The following is a 21,987-nucleotide window of genomic DNA, read 5'->3' as shown; positions in this document are numbered from 1 at the left end:
CTTGACTCTCAAATATTGGAGCAATGCTATCATGTCTCCCCTGGTCCTTCTTTTCCTTAAACTAGACATACCCAGTTCCAGCAACTGTTCTTCATATGTTTTAGCCTCCAGTCCCCTCATCATCCTGGTTGCTCTTCTCTGCACTCTTTCTAGAGTCTCAACATCTTTTTTATAATGTGGTGACCAAAACTGGGTGCAGTACTCTAGGTGTGGTCTTACTAAGGCTTTATAGCAGTGGTGAAATCCAATTTTTTTTACTACCGGTTCTGTGGCCGTGGTTTGGTGGGTGTGGTGTGGCTTGGTAGGCGTGGCAGGGGAAGGATACTGCAAAACCCCCATTCCTACCCCATTCCTGGGGGAAGGATATTGCAAAATCTCCATTCCCTCCCCACTCCTGGGGGAAGGATACTGCAAAATCCCCATTCCCTCCCCACTCCTGGGGGAAGGATATTGCAAAATCTCCATTCCCACCCCACTCTGAGGCCAGCCAGAGGTGGTATTTGCCCGTTCTCCAAACCGTCCAAAATTTCCACGACCGGTTCTCCAGAACCTGCTGGATTTCACCCCAGCTTTATAGAGTGGTATTAGTACCTCACTTGATCTTGATTGTATCCTTCCGTTATTGCAATTTAGGATTTTTTCGTTGGCTTGTTTGGCTACCGCCACACACGGTTGGTTCGTATTTAATCAGTTGTCCACTAAGACTCCAAGATCCCTCTCCCAGGGTCCCGCTCACATTCCACAGCGTTACCTGTGATTTCAGATATCTAAGATGGCTTCTGCTGTTGCTGGTCTTCAAATGGAAGACACGGTTGTCCTAGGGCCAACTCCACCGATCTCGCAAGGGTTCTTCTTTTGATTACAAGGGCCTTCTTGTTTCTTTCCCCCTTCTAGAGAAAAGCAGACGAAGGAGCCCAGGGAAAGAAGTTCCACCGAACCCTTCCCAAAGATCAAACACAACTTCTTTCTCTCCAACATGACCACAAGCAGAAGAACAAGGAGGTTCCTAAGATCCTTAATCTTCCACAGGGCCCTTCATCAAACTGCTTGAGCAAAGAGGTAATGTGATGGACCCAGGGCGTGGCACAAAGGCAACACACAGCCAGAGAATACCGTATTTTTTCGGAGTATAAGACGCACCTTAGTTTTCGGGGAGGAAAATAAGAAGAAAGCCGATTGGCAGGTGAATGGGCCTCCCGGAATACCCCCAATCAGCTGTTCCCAGAGGTGAATTTTAGCAACAGGTTCCTTGGTTGGGAGCTCTGTGCCTTGCTTTTTTTTTTTTTGCTTTATTTTCTGCCTCTGAAAGCCTTTGAAACAGAGCTTCAGAAAAAAAGCCTCTGAAGCTCTGTTTGGGGGCTTTTTTTCTGAAGCTCTGTTTGGAGGCTTTTTTTCTGAAGCTCTGTTTGGGGGCTTTTTTTCTGAAGCTCTGTTTGGAGGCTTTTTTTCTGAAGCTCTGTTTGGGGGCTTTTTTTCTGAAACTCTGTTTGGAGGCTTTTTTTCTGAAGCTCTGTTTGGGGGCTTTTTTTCTGTAGCTCTGTTTGGGGGCTTTTTTTCTGAAGCTCTGTTTGGAGGCTTTTTTTCTGAAGCTCTGTTTGGGGGCTTTTTTTCTGAAGCTCTGTTTGGGGCTTTTTTTCTGAAGCTCTGTTTGGGGGCTTTTTTCTGAAGCTCCTTTTGGGGGCTTTTTTCTGTAGCTCTGTTTGGGGGCTTTTTTTCTGAAGCTCTGTTTGGAGGCTTTTTTTCTGAAGCTCTGTTTGGGGGCTTTTTTTCTGAAGCTCTGTTTGCAGGCTTCTTTTCTGAAACTTCTTTCAGCTTTTGAAACCTCAGTTTGAGAAGCTGGGTGGGGCTACATTCAGAGTATAAGATGCACCCAGATTTTCACCCTCTTTTTTTGGGGAAAAGGTGCATCTTATACTCCAAAAAATATGGTAAGTATGATTCTCTTTATTAGCTACAACTTTGCCCCCAACGTCCCTTTTACTCTCCAGTCTGGAGAAAAACTCACCCACAAACCTGTAACAGCCTTCAGCTGAAAATACTCCAGTCCAAGCGTTATAAACAGAAAACTTCCAAATATAAATCCCAACAAGGCAAGATAAAATAATTAATCTGCCAGGGCAAACAAGATAAGGAGTTCCAAAAGTGAAGTAGCACTCTCCTTTAAACTCCATCCCCAGGTGTGCCTTGTGAAGGGAATCGAGATCCTTTCCTCCCTCGTAAGCCATGCAACCCACATTGCTCTCTTCTCCGTTCTTTCCTGCGTGCCCTAGGATGAGGAGGGGGGTGAGCCTTGGTCTTCATCTGAATCCCCTCTCTCTCGTTCTACCTCTCCCCTGCTCTGCCCAGCCTGACTTTGCCCTTCCCCAGTTTCCTCCACAGCCAATGGAGCCACACTTCTTCCCCCTCAGATTCAGACTCCGACAAGGGTTGGGGGAATGACAGGTAAAGCCCAGCTTACTAAACGCCAACCTTTGTCTATGTTGGATTTGGCCAGCTACCAGCTGGTTTTTAATTTTTTAAAAAAAATAATAACAACAACAACCAAGCAGGCTTTAGAAGGAAAAAAGAAGAAGAAGCAAACAATTCAAACAATATCTCAGGGGCTGCCCCAAAGAAGAGGGAGTCAAGCTATTCTCCAAAGCACCTGAGGGTAGAACAAGAAGCAATGGGTGGAAACTCATCAAGGAGAGAAGCAACTTAGAACTAAGGAGAAATTTCCTGACAGTTAGAACAATTAATAAATGGAACGACTTGCCTGCAGAAGTTGTGAATGCTCCAACACTGGAAATTTTTAAGAAAATGTTGGATAACCATCTGACTGAGATGGTGTAGGGTTTCCTGCCTGGGCAGGGGGTTGGACTAGAAGGCCTCCAAGGTCCCTTCGAACTCTGTTGTTATATTATATTAATTCGTTGTTTCGGAGGCTCTCCGAGCTTGGTTGTTTCTTGTAAAAACTCACATGGCTGGAAAGCATTTCTTTCTCTCTCCAGCCTTGCAGATAGATAGATTGTTGTTGTTTTGGGCTGAATAGAAGCCTAATTGAGGAATTTCTTTCTTTCTTTGCTAAGAATGCTTTGGAAAGGAAAGAGAAAGCTAAGAAAAAGACTCATTCATCGATGAGTTAAAAACAGCCCAGGGGGACATTTTCCAAAATCACAAGACTGTCTCTAGAGATAGCAAAGCAAGGCAAACCGAAGAATAACAGTCTTGTTGAGGACGTCCAGAAGAGTTTGAAAAGAAGGGGGTGGAATTATACATCTTAGACTGAGCTTGATTCTTAGAGAGAGGAGAGAGAGAGAGAGAGGAAAACTCATTTTTTTTTTTTTACATTTATATCCCGCCCTTCTCCAAAGACTCAGGGCGGCTTACATTGTGTAAGGCAATAGTCTCATTCTATTTGTATATTTATATACAAAGTCAACTTATTGCCCCCCCAACAATCTGGGTCCTCATTTTACCTACCTTATAAAGGATGGAAGGCTGAGTCAACCTTGGGCCTGGTGGGACTAGAACCTGCAGTAATTGCAAGCAGCTGTGTTTAATAACAGGCTTCTTACAGCCTGAGCCACACCGCGGCCCCTCTCCAAATTTGGCAACTTTGAGACTTCAAGAGGCAACTGGACTTTCTTGTTTTTTCTCTTGAAGATGTTTCGCTTCTCCTCCGAGAAGCTCCTTCGGCTCTGACAGAATAGCGGGGAGGGGAAGGATTTATATTTCTTGCCGACAGCTGGTCATTTGCATCCTTTTAGAAGATGGACACCCTTGGAATGATGTGGGAGTAGGAATGGATTTCCAGAGGGAAAAATTGCAGACTACAGGAACCAGGAGAGTCACTTCAAGTGACCCTGAGGACACAGATAAACCTCCAAGTGCTTCAACGATCCTCTAAAAAGGATGCAAAGGACCAGCTGTTTGCAAGGAATATAAATGGGAAAGTTGTTCAGTGGAACAACTTGCCTTCAGAGGTTCTGAATGATCCAACTCTGGAAGTTTTTAAGAAGATGTTGGATAGCCATTTGTCTGAAGTGGTGCAGGGTTTCCTGCCTAAGCAGGGGGTTGGGCTAAAAGACCTCCAAGGTCCCTTCCAACTCTCTTATTCTATATCTAAATCCTTCAGATTTATTCATAATTCCTGTCAGAGCTGAAGAAGCTTCTTAGATGAGAAGTGAAACGTCTTCAAAAGAAAAAAAACCAAGGAAGTCCAGTTGCCTCCTGAAAAAGCACCATTGGGACAACCATGGCCTGGACGACTGAGAATCTCCTCAGACTTTTAAGACTTCAACTCCCAGAATTCCTCAGCCGACCATGCTTGTGGGGGAATTGTGGGAGTTGAAGTCCACAAAGGTGAAGTCCACCATTCTGGGAGTTTGAAAGTTCACAAGTGTTAAAGTTCTCAAGTTTGGAGACCTCTTCCTAGGAGGCTGGGACTCTTCCATAAAATGTTTCTACAATGAAACATCGGCGTGTAGACGAGTAGCATTTTAGGAAGAAGAATCATTGAGTCTTAGCTACTCCTGAACTTGCTGGTTTGGCTTTCTGCAAGCCTTCCATCCTGTTACCTAGTCCGGTAGCAAAACATCTGCAGGTCAACAACCAAGCTCAGCGAACACCAAGGACTCCCCATCCAACTTCTTCCTGATCTGAGGGCCTCATTCTTCAAAGTTGTGGGTGAAGCCAGGAAACTTGATTCGAATCCCATGCCGTAATCACTGAAATTAAGCGTAGCTAAAATGAAATTATTCTCCAACCGTGGATTGAATGGTGGCGATTGTAACTTCTTTTTTGGGAGCTGGGCTTGACTCCTGATTGCTTCGGGGACATCTCCCTGAAGGCTTCTTGGCGATAGAAGGGATCAAGTGATCCTTATCAGAATGCGCTCTTTGTAAGGGTTCAAGAATATTCTGATCTCTGAAGGGCTTGTTTTGAGGTCAGAACATTCCACCATGGTCTACCCTTCGCATTTAACCATTTCCATGGTTGTCCCAAAGGAGTCAGATGGATCTTCTTTCTTTTTTCTTCTGAAGACGTTTCACTTCTCCTCCAAGAAGCTTCTTCAGCTCTGTCAGGATAGTGGGGAATGGAAGGGTTTATATTCCTTGCAGACAGCTGGTCATCTGGATACTTTTTAGAAGGTCGTTGAAGCCACTTGGATATTTATCTGTGTCTTCAGGGTCACCTGAGTGGTGCAAATGGTTCCTGTAGTCTGCAATTTTTCCCTCTGGAAACCCTTTCCTACTCCCACACCATTCCAAGGGTGTCCATCCCAAATTGTACAGCTAAAAGTCTGTAGAGATTCTCTGTCATCCAGCTCATGGTTGTCCCATAGGTGCTTTTTCAGAAGGCAAGTGGACTTTCTATTTGTTTTTTTTGGTTTGTTTTTGTTTTGAAGACGTTTCTCTTCTTATCCAAGAAGCTTCTTCCGCTCTGACAGGTTAGTGGGGAATGGAAGGATTTATATTCCTTGCAGACAACTGGTCCTTTGCATCCTTTTAGAGAATCATTGAGGACATTTGGAGGTTTATCTGTGTCCTCAGGATCACCTGAGTAGCGCTCCTGATTCCTGTAGCCTGCAATTTTTCCCTCTGGAAATCCATTCCTACTCCCACACTATTCAAAGGATCTTTATCCCAAATTGTGACTGACAGTGATTCCCTTAACACAAAGGAAAGGGAAGAAAACAGGCCAAAACTCACTTAACCTATTTGTCACTGAGCAACAGAAATTTGGGGTTCGGTTGTAGTCTTAAGGATAGGATAGGATAGGATAGGATAGGATAGGATAGGATAGGATAGGATAGGATAGGATAGGATAGAATTTTATTGGCTAAGTGTGATTGGACACACAAGGAATTTGTCTTGGTGCATAGGCTCTCAGTGTACATAAAAGGAAAGATACCTTCATCAGGAATTCTAAGGTACAACACTTAATGATAGTCATAGGGTACAAATAAGCAATCATAGAATAGAATAGAATAGAATAGAATAGAATAGAATGGAATAGAATGGAATGGAATAGAATAGAATGGAATGGAATGGAATAGAATAGAATAGAATAGAATAGAATAGAATAGAATAGAATAGAATAGAAATTGGAATAAATAGAGAAGAGAGAAGAGAAGAGAAGAGAAGAGAAGAGAAGAGAAGAGAAGAGAAGAGAAGAGAAGAGAATAAATATAGGAGAGAATAGAATGGAATGGGATGGAACAGAATGGAACGGAACAGAACAGAATAGAATAAAAATAGAAGAGAAGAGAAGAGAAGAGAAGAGAAGAGAATTTTTTATTGGCCAAGTGTGATTGGACACGCAAGGAATTTGTCTTTGGTGCATAGGCTCTCAGTCTACATAAAAGAAAAGATACGTTCATCTAGAATTCTAAGGTACAACACTTAATGATAGTCATAAGGTACAAATAAGCAATCAGGAAAGGGGATTACCTGCATATAGGATTTAAGAAGAAGCGAAGAGCTCTTGCTCTTCCTGCCTTTGAGAAGGTAGACCATAAAAAGTTCTTTTTGATCACTTCCACATTCTCTCTCTCTCTTCCCCCCCCCCCCCAAAAGGAAGAGCGAGAACTCGGATGCCGAAAGGGGGTAGAAACGCATTGCGAAAAGTCAGTTCCTATATCCATTTGCATCTCTGCCTTGTATTCCACGGGTGACCTCTTTGTAGAGGGAATACAACGCATTGTAAAATGCAGCCCAGGCCATTCTGCTTAAATTTTAATCCAGATCTATTTATTGCGGAGTTTTGACATTAGCAGCTGGAGGCAGCGAATCTCCGTAGGAAGTGCGGCACAGTCATTGGACACAAACAGGCTCTGACAGTTCCTTTGGACACCGATGCTTCTGCCTTGTGTTTTTAATCTGTCCTGTTCGTTTGTGTGTGTATACACACACATACACATGCAGAGTGTACAGGTAGTCCTTGACTTAGGACCACAAGGGAGCCCCAAATTTCTGTCATTAAGACTTCAAAAAAGACCTCCCTTCCAACTCTATTGTTCTGTATTCTGTAATAATGTATGGCGTTTCCCCCCAAATGAACCCTAACATCAGTGGTGAAATCCAATTTTTTTTTACTATCAGTTCTTTGGACGTGGCTTGGTGGGCTTGGCAGGGATAGGATACTGCAAAATCCCCATTCCCTCCCCACTCCTGGGGGAAGGATATTGCAAAATCCCCATTCCCTCCCCACTCCTGGGGGAAGGATATTGCAAAATCCCCATTCCCTCCCCACTCCTGGGGGAAAGGATACTGCAAAATCCCCATTCCCTCCCCTCTCCTGGGGAAAAGGATACTGCAAAATCACCATTCCCATCCAACTCCAGGGGAAGGATACTGCAAAATCCCCATTCCCTCCCCACTCCTGGGGGAAGGATATTGCAAAATCCCCATTCCCTCCCCACTCCTGGGGGAAGGATATTGCAAAATCCCCATTCCCTCCCCACTCCTGGGGGAAGGATATTGTAAAATCTCCATTCCCATCCACTCTGGGGCCAGCCAGAGGTGGTATTTGCTGGTTCTCCGCACTACTCAAAATTTCTGCTACCGGTTCTCCGGAACCTGTCAAGAACCTGCTGGATTTCACCCCTGCCTAACATCATATCTAGAGAAGAAAATTAGGTGTGGGGAGAGGAGTTGAGAAAGGTTACTTTATTTATTTTTCCCCCCATGGTGGATTAATTTGAAAAATCTATCCGAAGTGCTTGTCTAAAACCCGCACCATCATTTTTCTTTCAGCTTAAATCAAGCTGCAAAGAATTTGACTGTGCTATCAATAAAAACTGTAAATAAATTTGTTTCGCCAGAAACCCCCAAAAAAGCAGTGCTGAGCTAGCTATTCTAGTGAAAGCCCCCAAAGAATGGAGGACTTTCCTGAATATCAGGTATTCTAATCCGTGAGGGTGGGGGGGGGAAAGTCCTTAAGAAAGTAAGACCACACCTAGAATCCTGCATCCAGTTTTGGTCACCACGATATAAAAAAGATGTTGAGACTCTAGAAAGAATGCAGAAAAGAACAAGAAAGATCATTAGGAGGCTAAAACATATGAAGAACGGTTGCTGGAACTGGGTATGTCTATTTGATGAAAAGAAGAAGTAAAGTAAAGGTTCCCCCTCGCACATATGTGCTAGTCGTTCCCGACTCTAGGGGGCGGTGCTCATCTCCGTTTCAAAGCCGAAGAGCCAGCGCTGTCCGAAAAGGTCTCCGTGGTCATGTGGCCGGCATGACTCAATGCCAAAGGCGCACGGAATGCTGTGACCTTCCCACCAAAGGTGGTCCCTATTTTTTCTACTTGCATTTTTTTATGTGCTTTCAAACTGTTAGGTTGGCAGAAGCTGGGACAAGTAACAGGAACTCACCCCGTTACGCGGCACGAGGGATTCGAACCGCTGAACTGCCAACCTTCTGATCGACAAGCTCAGCATCTTAGCCACTGAGCCACGTGTCCCTTAAAGAAAGGATAGGGTAGGGTAGGGTAGGGTAGGGTAGAGTAGAGTAGAGTAGAGTAGAGTAGAGTAGAGTAGAGTAGAGTAGAGTAGAATAGAATAGAATAGAATAGAATAGAATAGAATAGAATAGAATAGAATAGAATAGAATAGAATAGAATAGAATTCTTTACTGGCCAGATGTGATTGAACACACAAGGAATTTGTCTTCGGTGCATAAGCTCTCATTGTACATAAAAGCTATAAGTGATAAATCATGGGTGACATGATAGCAGTCTTCCAATATCTCAGGGGTTGCCCCAAAGAAGAGGGAGTCAAGCTATTCTCCAAAGCACCTGAAGGCAGGACAAGAAGCAATGGGTGGAAACTCATCAAGGAGAGAAGCAACTTAGAAATTTCCTGACAGTGAGATCAATTAATAAATAGCATGAGTTGCCTCCAGAAGTTGTGGATGCTCCAACTGGAAGCTTTAAAGAAGAGATTGTCTGAATGGTATAGGGTGTCCTGCCTGAGCAGGGGGTTGGACTAGAAGACCTTCAAGGTCCCTTCCAACTCGGCTATTCTCATTCTAAAGTCAAAACCTGATCGGTGGGCTACTGAATAGCAATACACCGAAGAGGGCTGGGTATTAAAACAATCCGTCATCTACACCGCCAAGGACAATAGCATTTGGCTGTCCAGTACAGAGAGACAAATATATATATATAACCTTTTTAGTTATGTATCTCTTGCTGTTGCATGGAAGAAGTTCAATTTTGTTGATTTAAGTTTTTTCTTTTGGAAAAGAAAAAGAAAGAGCAAAGGGCTAGCCAAGAAAACACATGAAGATGCGCCTGTATCTGATCTGGGGGCGAAGAGAACAAGATAAATTGGGATGGAGTTACATCCTCAGTGGATTAACGATACTCCGACTTGCGGTTGCTTTCTTTGCAGGCGGAAAACCAGCTTCAGAAAAGCTACGGTGTCCAGCCAGACTTCAACTGGACAGCTGTCCTCGGCCAGGAGACCACTCCTCACGGAAGGCTGGGTTCTGGCAGTACATCCACGCCGTGTACACCAGCTTTGCAACGAGCGGTGGTGGCCCAGGTGGGAAATGATCTGACCGCGGGAAGGGAATAGTTTGGTCATTCTCACCATCCCTATGATCAGAAAGGTCTACACCAGCGGGCTCCAAGTTTCGGGGCACCAGGGAGTGGTTCCGTGGAGAGGACTGGACAGTTTCGTGCGCTGCCTGCTCCATCTCGCAGATGGGGCTTCCTTTGTTTCTGTGGCTTGGTTTTGGGCACGCCGTGGGGCCCATGTTGGTCCATGGACTGCGGGTTGGGGACCCCTGGTCTACAGAATAGTTGAGAACTTTTTTGAGATGATGCTTATTGTTGTTAGTTGCGAAGTCGTGTCCGACCCATTGCGACCCCATGGACAACGTTCCTCCAGGCCTTCCTGTCCTCTACCATCCTCTGGAGTCCATTTAAACTCATGCCAACTGCTTCAGTGACTCCATCCAGCCACCACATTCTCTGCCGTCCCCTTCTTCTTTTCCCCTCCATCATTCCCAGCATTCGGCTCTTCTCCAGTGAGACCTTCCTTCTCATTAGGTGGCCAAAGTATCTGAGTTTCCTCTTCAGGATCTGGCCTTCTAAAGAGCAGTCAGGGTTGATCTCCTCTAGGACTGACCGGTTGGATCGCCTTGCAATCTGAGGGACTCGCAGGAGTCCCTTTGATCCCTCTCTCTCTCTCTCTCTCTCTCTCTCTCTCTATCTGTTGTTGTTAGTTGTAAAGTCGTGTCTGACTCATCACGACCCATGGACAACGTTCCTCCAGACCTTCCTGTCCTCTATCATCCCCCGGAGTCCATTTAAGCTCATGCTTCAGTGATTCCATCCAGCCACCTCCTTCTCTGTCATCCCCTTCTTCTTTTGCCCTCCATCGTTCCCAGCATTCGGCTCTTCCCCAGGGAGTCCTTCCTTCTCATTAGGTGGCCAAAGTATTTGAGTTTCCTCTTCAGGATCTGGCCTTCTAAAGAGGAATCAGGGTTGATCTCCTCTAGGACTGACCGGTTGGATCGCCTTGCAATCTGAGGGACTCGCAGGAGTCCCTTTGATCCCTCTCTCTCTCTCTCTCTCTCTCTCTCTCTCTCTCTCTCTGTGTTGTTGTTAGCTGCAAAGTCATGTCCGACCTATCGCGACCCCATGGACAACGTTCCTCCAGGCCTTCCTGTCCTCTATCATCCCCCGGAGTCCATTTAAGCTCATGCTTCAGTGACTCCATCCAGCCACCTCGTTCTCTGCCATCCCCTTCTTCTTTTGCCCTCCATCATTCCCAGCATTCGGCTCTTCCCCAGGGAGTCCTTCCTTCTCATTAGGTGGCCAAAGTATTTCAGAGATGATGCTACCAAGCCCTAAATGATTTGAGGTCAGGTTATCTGAAGGACCTGCTTTTCCCACGAGTCTGTACTTGTCCAGTTGGATCCAGAAGAATAGGCATGCTGCAGATCCCATCAGCCAGAGTGGCCAAGTATCTAAGCTGCTGTGCATATTTATTTGTGTGTGTGTATGCGTGCTTGCGTTTATGTATATGTATGTATGTATATGTATATGTTTGTATATACCTGTGTCTTAGTGGTTAATACATCTGCCTAATATGCAAGGAAGCCCAGGTTCGAATCCCAGAAGGGTATGGCTAGCTGATGAGAGAGAGAGAGAAATAGATCTATACTAGTTTCCCTTTATTTCTTTGTCAGTAAATTTAACACTATATATATATGAGTTGTAAGCCACCCAGTGTCATTGATCGAGATGGTGTTTGTGTGTGTCTGTGAGAGAGAGAGAGAGAGAGGGAGGGAGGGAGGGAGAGAGGGAAGGGGGAAGGAAGGAAGGAAGGAAGGAAGGAAAAAGGAGGGAGGGAAGGAGGGAGGGAGGGAGAGAGAAGGAGAGAGGAAGGGAGGGAGGATGATTATAATGTAGATGGAAGGAAGGATTTTATGAGAGAGGAAGGGAGGAAGGAAGGAAAAAGGAGGGAGCGAAGGAGGGAGGGAGGGAGAGAGAAGGAGAGAGGAAGGGAGGGAGGAAGATTATAATGTAGATGGAAGGAAGGATTTTTATGAGGGAGGGAGGGAGGAAGGGAGGAAGGAAGGAAGGAAGGAAGGAGGGAAGGAAAAAGGAGGGAGCGAAGGAGGGAGGGAGGGAGAGAGAAGGAGAGAGGAAGGGAGGGAGGAAGATTATAATGTAGATGGAAGGAAGGATTTTTATGGGAGGGAGGGAGGGAGGGAGGGAGGGAGGAAGGAAGGAAGGAAGGAAGGAAGGAAGGAAGGAAGGAAGGAAGGAAGGAAGGAAGGAAGGAAGGAAATATAACTGCCTGTAGGTAGATTGAATGGTGTATGCCCACATATTAGAATGGAATCACTTGTATCCACCATGTAGCTGCATCCTGATCAAAAGGCTATATAGAAACCTAACCAATAACTAACCAAGCCTGTTAGAATTTAAGGTAGCACATTTTATCCAACATTTACAGATGCAAAGGTGTTTTTTTTCCCCCCCAAGCTCTCTTTTAGGATGGGTCTATCCTTAAATCCACTACTACCATTATTCCAACGACTTTCCAGTTCTGACCTGTTTTAATTGCTCTGCCAATTTAGAGTGATATTATTATTATTATTATTATTTGTTACAATTGGAGGAGGGAAACCTAGAGAATTTTATTTGCCACCCTTTCCTCAACAGTTTAAGACAGCTCTATTCCAATAGGACAATTCAGTTTTCCTTCTTAATCCACTCTTTGGGAACTCCTAAGAAGCCCCACCGGCTGTTTCCTTCCTTCCCAACATCAAGATTATGTCATGACATCCTGTCCTTTCCACCTGCTTTGGCGATTGTCAGACCAATTAATCACTTCTCTTCTTCACCCCACCACCATATCTCTTCTCCTTTTCCCACCCTCTCCCAACGGACAAAACTATCCGAGTCCAGCCTCCACAAGAGCTGCCTTTGATGAAGACGTTCAAGATTGGTCAATACCGCATTTGTTAGATCGGACGATGGAAGAGATGGACATAGCTGTTTCAATAACAACAGAATAGATAATAGAACAGAATAGAATTTTTTTATTGGCCCAGTGTGATTGGACACACAAGGAATTTGTCTTTGGTGTATATGCTCTCAGTGTACATAAAAGAAAAGATACGTTCATCAAGAATTCTAAGGTACAACCCTTAATGATAGTCATAGGGCACAAATTGATTGCAGAAAATATCACTTCTGTAACAGAGTTATTAGTGCTTGGAATACACTACCTGACTCTGTGGTCTCTTTTTTTAAAATTTATTTACATTTATATCCCGCCCTTCTCCAAAGACTCAGGGCGGCTTACACTATGTTAGCAATAGTCTTCATCCTATTTGTATATTTATATACAAAGTCAACTTATTGCCCCCAACAATCTGAGTCCTCATTTTACCTACCTTATAAAGGATGGAAGGCTGAGTCAACCTTGATTCTTCTCAAACTCCCCAAAGCTTCAACCAAAAACTGTCTACTATTGACCTCACCCCATTCCTAAGAGGTCCATAAGGGGCGTGCATAAGAGCACAAGCGTGCTTACCGTTCCTGTCCTATTGTTTCCTTTCATTATATCCAATTAATATAGTTATTACATGCTTATGCTAATATATATATGCTTATATATTATATAGTTACTTTCATGCTTATGCTTATATATACTGTTGTGACAAAATAAATAAATAAAAATTAAAAAAAATAAGCAATCAGGTAACAATCAATATCAATATCAATCGTAAGGATACAAGCAACAAAGTTATAGTCATACAGTCATAAGTAGAAGGAGGTGGGTGGTAGGAACGATGAGAAGATTAGTAGTAATAGTAGTGCAGACTTAGTGAATAGTTTGACAGTGTTGAGGGGATTATTTGTTTAGCAGAGTGATGGAGTTTGGGAAAAAACTGTTCTTGTGTCTAGTTGTTCTGGTGTGCAGTGCTCTATAGCGTCGTTTTGAGGGTAGGAGTTGAAACAGTTTATGTCCAGGATGCGAGAGGTCTGTAAATATTTTCACAGCCCTCTTTTTGACGCATGCAATATACAGGTCCTCAATGGAAGGCAGATTGGTAGCAATGACATTTCCTGGAGATGCCGTTGCCAATGTCTAATTGCCATTTTGGAGTCTCCTATCTCCTGGGGAAGATGGTTGATTTTAGCTTGAAGGAAGTAGCTGCAGTTGAGCCCTGGCTTCTGCGTTGCAGCCAACTGTTTTCGGCTCTTTCGTACTCCACTCCATCCTTCCCAATTTTACAGCCAGTGGTGTGGAGATAGACAAACGGATGATGTGATATCAAGCGACATCATCCCGGCTTTTAATTTTTTTTTCCTTGCAAAGATAGAAGGAAGGAATTTGGAGCTCTGTCTATGGGATTCCCAAAAGGTTCTGCCTTCTGCCTTGGTTTCTTTTTCCCCCACTTCCTTTTGCTGGTGGCCTCACATATGCCACAACTGTCCATTATCCTGTCTGGTTTTAAAATGCAGAGTTGTCGAGTTTGTCACTTAAATTTTCTGGCTCCTCTGCCACTCCCCACCCAGAGGTGCTATTCAGCAGGTTCTGACAGGTTCTGGAGAACGATAGTGGAAATTTTGAGTAGTTCGGAGAACTGGCAAATACCACCTCTCGCTGGCCCCAGAGTGGCGTGGGAATGGAGTATTTTGCAATATCCTTCCCCTGGAGTGGGGTGGGAATGGGGATTTTGCAGTATCCTTCCCCTGGAGTGGGGTGGGAATGGGGATTTTGCAGTATCCTTCCCCTGGAGTGGGGAGGGAATGGAGAATTTGCAGTATCCTTCCCCTGGAGTGGGGAGGGAATGGAGAATTTGCAGTATCCTTCCCTTAGAGTGGGGTGAGAATGTAGATTTTGCAGTATTCTTCCCCTAGAGTGGGGAAGGAATGTAGATTTTGCAATATCCTTCCCCTGGAATGGGGAGGTAATGGGTGTGATTTACAGAATCCTTCCCCTGCTACACCCACCAAGCCACACCCACAGAACCGGTAGTTAAAAAAATTGAATGCCAGCACTGTCCCCACCCCTCCCTATCCCTCTTCCCTCATTTATCCCAGGGGTGCCAACAGGAATGTTGCTCTAGAAAGAAAGCAAAATTCAGCTTCCTTCGGATTTGCGCTGGAGTGAAATGTTCGTGGAAAGGTGGAAAACAAACTCAGAAAGTTTTTTATTGCTGACAGATGGATGGACGGATGCCAATAGACCAGTAGGTACCAACCTGCTCCGAAGCACCGCCGTGAAATAAAGCAATCTTATTCCTTTTATTTCAATTTTTTTTCTTCATCCGAAAGAGCAAGGCTTGCAGCGCCTGAGATAGAAAGATGTTATGGCCCTTAATCAGTTGTGACTCGGAGGAGAGAAATGTCGGCTGGTGAATAAAGAATACCCCTCTTGAGGGGGCCGTATCCTTCTCGCCAGGCGCGATCTGATGGACAACCCAAATTGAAAGGCTCAAGCTACGGGCTCTCCTCTCTCGTAATTCTGCCAGGATCTACGATGTGCGGAATCCCAGTGAATCCGCTGCGATTGCGGGCAAGCAGGGTTGGGAGAAGACATCAATCTACGGTAGGGTTCCCGACCAAGACTTGACTTCTTCTCGGGCGTAAGACAGATGGACCGTTTCTCTCCTTCTCCACCAACACCATCTCGCCATCTCTTCTGTTACTCTTGCCCTGCTACTACTTTTCCTTCTGATGAGGAAAATGATTAACGTCAGCCTTGGAACCGCGTGGAGAGACCACAGCCATGATGCGTTACTGTCTCCGACGCACTGAAAGTTTTTTGGCCTGGAATTGGATGGATGGCTGTTTTCCTCCGCCCCCTCCAAATAAGTCTATTAGGGCCTAGCAGGAGCTTTCTTTCGAGATAAACAAAGACGGCGGGTTGTTGGGAAATAATGGGGTGTTGCTGAATTGCGGTTGCGTTCTGGAAAGACTCTGTAGAGTTTCAATTGTGAAGTCAGGAGGTTCTGCTACAGGTTGCTGACCCCTGGTCTAAGAGTCTGGTTGGCGTTCCCCAGCGTACGACCACGACGCAGCCCGACATTTCTGTTGCTAAGAGGGACAGTTGTTAAGTCAGTTTTGCCAGGTTTGTCAGTTTTAAGCTGTGAACAACTTGCCTCTGGAAGTTGTGAATGCTCCAACCCTGGAAGCTTTTAAGAAGAGGTTGGATAACCCTTTGTCTGAAATGGTGTGGGGTTTCCTGCCTAAGCAGGGGATTGGACTAGAAGACCTCCAAGGTCCCTTCCAGCTCTGTTATTCTATTCTATTCTATTCTATTCTTTTCCTATTCCTATTCCTATCTATTATATACTATTTTGTTCTATTCTTATTCCTATTCTATTCTATTCTCTTCTCTTCTTATTCTTATTCCTATTCTATTCTATTCTATTCTTATTCCTATTCCTATTCCTATCTATTATATACTATTCTGTTCTATTCTTATTCCTATTCTATTCTACTCTACTCTACTCTATTCTATTCTTATTCTTCTTCTTCTTCTCTCTCTCTCTTCTTCTCTTCTCTTCTCTCTTCTATTCTATTCTATTCCTATTCTATTCCTGTTCTATTCTATTATATACTATTCTGTTCTGTTCTTATTCCTATTCTATTCTATTCTATTCTATCTATTCTATTCTTATTCCTATTCTATTCCATTCTATTCTATCTCATTCTATTCTATTCTATCTCATTCTATTCTATTCCTATTCTATTATATACTATTCTGTTCTGTTCTATTCTTATTCTATTCTATTCTGTTCTATTCTATTCTATTCTATTCTTATTCTATTCTATTCTTATTCTCTTCTTCTCTCTTCTCTTCTTATTCCTATTCTTATTCCTATTCCTATTCCTATTCCTATTCTATTATATACCATTCTGTTCTATTCTATTCTATTCATTCTATTCTATTCTTATTCCTATTCTATTCTATTCTATTCTATTCTATTCTATTCTATTCTATTCTATTCTATTCTATTCGTATTCTATTATATACTATTCTGTTCTGTTCTATTCTTATTCCTATTCTATTCTATTCTGTTCTGTTCTATTCTATTCTATTCTATTCTATTCTATTCTATTCTATTCTATTCTATTCTATTCTATTCTATTCTATTCTATTCTATTCTGTTCTGTTCTATTCTATTCTACTCTTTATTCTTCTGTTCTATTCTGTTCTATTCTATTCTCTTCTCTTCTTCTTCTTCTTCTTCTTCTCTTCTCTTCTCTTCTCTTCTCTTCTTATTCCTATTCTTATTCCTATTCCTATTCCTATTCCTATTCTATTATATACTATTCTGTTCTATTCTTATTCCTATTCTATTCTACTCTACTCTACTCTATTCTATTCTTATTCCTATTCTATTCTATTCTATTCTATTCTATTCTATTCTATTCTATTCTATTCTATTCGTATTCTATTATATACTATTCTGTTCTGTTCTATTCTTATTCCTATTCTATTCTATTCTATTCTATTATATACTATTCTGTTCTATTCTTATTCCTATTCTATTCTTCTCTATTCTATTCTCTGTTCTATTCTTATTCCTATTCTATTCTATTCTATTCTATTCTATTCTATTCTATTCTATTCTATTCTATTCTATTCTTATTCCTATTCTATTATATACTATTCTGTTCTGTTCTATTCTTATTCCTATTCTATTCTGTTCTATTCTATTCTATTCTATTCTTATTCTTATTCTTATTCCTCTTCTCTTCTCTTCTCTTCTCTTCTCTTCTTATTCCTATTCTTATTCCTATTCCTATTCCTATTCTATTATATACTATTCTGTTCTATTCTTATTCCTGTTCTATTCTATTCTATCTCTATTCTATTCTTATTCTGTTCTATTCTATCTATTCTATTCTATTCTTATTCTATTCTGTTCTCTTCTCTTCTCTATTCTTCTCTTCTCTATTCTATTATTCTATTCCATTCTATTCCTATTCTATTATATACTATTCTGTTCTGTTCATTCTTATTCCTATTCTATTCTATTCTATCTCTATTCTATTCTATTCTTATTCTATTCTATTCTCTTCTTCTCTATTCTGTTCTGTTCTATTCTCTATTCTCATTCTATTCTATTCTATTCTATTCTCTTCTCTTATTCTATTCTCATTCTATTCTATTCTTATTCCTATTCTATTCTATCTCTATTCTCTGTTCTATTCTTATTCTATTCTATTCTGTTCTGTTCTGTTCTATTCTTATTCTATTCTATTCTGTTCTATTCTTCTCTTCTATTCTATTCTATTCTTATTCTATTCTATTCTATTCTATTCTATTATATACTATTCTGTTCTGTTCTATTCTTATTCCTATTCTATTCTATTCTGTTCTGTTCTATTCTTCTATTCTATCTATTCTATTCTATTCTTATTCTATTCTGTTCTCTTCTCTTCTCTATTCTTCTCTTCTCTATTCTATTATTCTATTCCATTCTATTCCTATTCTATTATATACTATTCTGTTCTGTTCATTCTTATTCCTATTCTATTCTATTCTATCTCTATTCTATTCTATTCTTATTCTATTCTATTCTCTTCTTCTTCTCTTCTCTTCTCTTATTCTATTCTATTCTATTCTATTCTATTCCTATTCTATTATATACTATTCTGTTCTGTTCTATTATTCTATTCTATTCTATTCTTCTCTTCTGTTCTATTCTATTCTATTCTATTCATTCTATTCTATTCTATTCTATTCTATTCTATTCTATTCTATTCTATTCTATTCTATTCTATTCTATTCTATTCTATTCTGTTCTATTCTATTCTTATTCTTATTCCTCTTCTCTTCTCTTCTCTTCTCTTCTCTTCTCTTCTCTTCTCTTCTTATTCCTATTCTTATTCCTATTCCTATTCCTATTCCTATTCCTATTCTATTATATTCTATTCTTATTCCTATTCTATTCTATTCTATTCTATTCTATTCTATTTTGTGAATCACTGCTTAACCGTTGTTAAGTTAATGACATGGTTTTTAAGGGAATCTGCCTTCCCCGTTGACTTCGCTCGTCAGAAGGTTGCCAAAGGCAATCACATGCCCCTGGGACACTGCAACCGTCATAAATATGAGCCAGTTACCAAGCATCTAAATGTTGATCATGTGTCTTGGGGATGCTACAATGGTCGTAAGTGTGAAAAACGGTCCTAGGTCACTTTTTTCAGTGCCGTTGTAACTTCGAATGGTCTCTAAATGAACTGTTGTAACTCAAGAACTATCTGTAGGGAGAAAGTACGGGAATGGAGAAGACAGTGGATATAAAATTGAATAAAGAGACTGCAAAGGGAATCACTCAATGGATGATCTGATTAACAGAGCTTAACCCTGGGGGGCAAGAACACTTTTGTTGTTAGTTGCAAAGTCATGTCCAACCCATCGCGACCCCATGGACAACGTTCCTCCAGGCCTTCCTGTCCTCTACCATCCTCTGGAGTCCATTTAAACTCATGCCTACTGCTTCAGTGACTCCATCCATCTACCTTGTACTTTGTCGTCCCCTTCTTCTTTTGCCCTCCATCTTTCCCAGCATTCGGCTCTTCTCCAGTGAGTCCTTCCTTCTCGTTAGGTGGCCAAAGTATTTCAGTTTCATCTTCAGGATCTGGCCTTCTAAAGAGCAGTCAGGGTTGATCTCCTCTAGGACTGACTTGTTTGTTTGCCTTGCAGTCCAAGGGACGCTGAGGGGAAGCAAATTTGGATAATTCACAGAAACCGAAATAGACTGGGAAATTCCTCACCGTTTCCAAAACCTCTGTATTTACCAAAGATTAGCCTTAATAATAATAATATCGGTATCATTTCTGATCTTGATTTGATCACCTGGGCGGGGCTTAAGAGACAAGTAAGATGGTCCTTGTCAGGCCCATCCCGATCAAAAATCGGGATCACTCTTTTAAATTCTAGTTAAGGTGATTTATTGCTCATGAAATACGCAGGAATCTAGCCAACTAACAGTCAGCAGTAAATTGTCCTTAGCTAAGAGTCAACAGAATTCAAGAAGGGTTGAAATTAGACCACTGGTGGCAACATAACAACTCCAGGCTAATGACTCTCTTGACTCTGCCCACAGGTGGTGCCCGTCCTTCTAATACTCCTTGGCTTGATTCACAGGGCAAGTCTTGTGTTGTGAAATTGACGAGCATATAGCTGAAAGCTTAGGATTCCCAGCTTTGTATAAACAGAGCGAAATTAATGGTGCAAATTAATTTGGGATGCCAAGAAGGAAATGGGCTCTACTTCCTCCAGGTGATAGCATCTGACAAAACCTACAAACTGGGCCCCGAGTAGTATTTCTGGCAGAGTCCCTTCTACGTGAGTCTGTAGGTCAGACCAACAGCTGTGCTTCTGGCTGCTGCCAGTTTGATTTACCAAAATAGCCTCCATGATGGCGTCGTTTGTATCTCGCGGCTCTTCATTTATAATCCACAGTTGTGCCACCAGCGGTTTCTGAAGCACCGTGTTTTAGAGTAAAAAATAAAATAAAAATAGAATAACAGCCATCATCACCGGAAAATTTCTCCCTCCTTGTTTTCTTTATCCAGAATGAAAACCTCCGAACGAGTCGGGATGTGTGCCACCGCAGTTTGTTGTCTGATGTCGCAGTCACACCCCTGAGTCCCAGCCAGGATGAGGTGTTTTGGAGTCTGTCTCAGACTGAAGAACAACCTCCAAAGGTAACAAACTTTTGGAAGAACCTTTGGAAAAAAGACATGATATAAAGTAAGGGTATATTATAGGATGTCTATGTTGTGGTCCGCCAGCAGCCCGCAGAGCTAGCAGCAGAGTCAGACAATGAGGAGGCTGGGGAGGACAATGGGCCAATCCTGGACTCTGGGGAAGGTCTGGACGAGGGCTCTTTGTTGGAGGCAGAGATGGGGCCAGGGCCACCTGGGAGCGATGCAAGGACTCCGAAGCCTCCAGAGGCAGACAGCAGAAAAGCAGAGGAACAGGAAGAGCCTGTTCCTAGTGCACCATGCAAAGAGCTGCCAGAAGACAAGAGCAGCTGAAGCAAAAAGGACGACTCAGGAGTAAGGCCAGGAGATGATTGGCCCCTCCCATAAGGCTTAAAAGAGCAGCAATCGCTTTTGAGCTCTTTGTAGGAAAGTAACGTTGCTACATTGGTTTCTAGCCGTCATCTCTTGTTTCTTAACTTCTTGGGGCTTTGCCAAGAAAAGCCTTTGGCAGAGTGCCAAACAGGACAAAGGCTTGTGATAAGGCCGAAGGACTTTTTCTGAAGGATTTTTTTAGAATTAATTTGGACTAAGCTGAGAACGAAGTAATTCTCAGCTGTCCTAACAAAATATGTTTGTTTAGGACTAATTGTGTCTGGTAATAAGGAGGAGACCCTACACCATTTCTGACAGATGGCAGTCCAGTCTCTTCTTGAAAGCTTCCAGTGATAAAGCTCCCACAACTTCTGAAAGCAACTTCTGTTCCATTGGTTGATTGTCCTAGTGTCAGAAAATTCCTCCTTATTTCTAGGTTGAATTTCTCCTTGATCAGTTTCCATCCATTATTCCTTGTCTGGCCTTCGGATGCTTTGGAAAATAGCTTGACACCCAGCCACCCAGCTCCTCTCTGTGGCAGCCCTTCAAATATTGGAAGACTGCTATCATGTCTCCCCTGGTCCTTCTCTTCACTAAACAAGCCAGGCCCAGTTTCTGCAACCATTCATCGTATGTTTTAGCTTCCAGTCCCCTAATCATCCTGGCTCTTCTTCTCTGCACTATTTCTAGAGTCTCAACATCTTTTTTTATAGTGTGGTGACCAAAACTGGATGCAGTATTCTGGGGATGGTCTTACTAAGGTCTTACTTTTATCAAATAGCCAGGGGAATTCTGGGAGTTGAAATGCACATGTCTGACTGAGGTTGAGAAACACCAATGTAGACAATACTACAAATAAAAATTGCAGATGTAATCAGTTCTGACTTTTTTGGGCTTTCAATCTTTGAAGGTTCCTCAAAGGACGACCTCAACATTTTACACCCGAGATCAACAGAATATCTCTTCCAGGTGGGTGCAATTTCTTCTCATATCAGTATGCATCAGTGGTAGGATTCAAAATTTTTTACTACCGGTTCTGTGGGTGTGGCTTGGTGGGCATGGCAAAGGAAGGATACTGTAAAATTTCCATTTCCACCCCATTCCAGGGGAAGGATATTGTAAAATCTCCATTCCCATCCCACTCCAGGGGAAGGATACTGCAAAATCCATGAGGATCTTCCCGATCAGCTGGGACTCGGGAGGCAGAGAATAGATGGGAGTGAGGCCACCCAGAGGTGGTATTTACCGGTTCTCCGAACTACTCAAATTTTCCGCTACCAGTTCTCCAGAACTGGTCAGAACCTCTGGTATGCATGCAGTTGAGCGGTCTTTTAGAACAGTGTAGCTTCGGTCCGACTTCAACAGTCCTTTGCGAGCCAGCAATTCAGAATTTCAGAAGGACCGAATTGTCATCTGCAGAAGCC

General features: G+C 42.6%; 1 protein-coding gene across 6 annotated transcripts in view; it reads left to right on the top strand.

Annotated features, from left to right (window-relative positions):
* Positions 1–21,987, top strand: part of NRK (Nik related kinase) — a 106,841-nt gene that overhangs the window by 47,581 nt on the left and 37,273 nt on the right. For 3 of the 6 annotated variants that reach the window (XR_009156676.1, XM_058196550.1, XM_058196548.1), the window contains 4 exons: positions 895–1,059; positions 9,381–9,533; positions 20,060–20,191; positions 21,474–21,532. Coding sequence is in view for 5 of the 6 variants with exons in the window: in XM_058196550.1 (XP_058052533.1) it covers positions 895–1,059; positions 9,381–9,533; positions 20,060–20,191; positions 21,474–21,532 (509 nt within the window). In the remaining variant the exon portion in view is untranslated. The remainder of the gene's footprint in view (positions 1–894; positions 1,060–9,380; positions 9,534–20,059; positions 20,192–21,473; positions 21,533–21,987) is intronic. The other 3 variants (XM_058196552.1, XM_058196551.1, XM_058196549.1) reach the window with 2 other exon arrangements.

This window comes from Ahaetulla prasina, chromosome 11 (genome assembly GCF_028640845.1).
Source record: "Ahaetulla prasina isolate Xishuangbanna chromosome 11, ASM2864084v1, whole genome shotgun sequence".
NCBI classification, from domain to species: Eukaryota; Metazoa; Chordata; class Lepidosauria; order Squamata; family Colubridae; genus Ahaetulla; species Ahaetulla prasina.
Note: the sequence above shows the minus strand (reverse complement) of the source record. Positions and strands in the feature narration are given on the sequence as shown.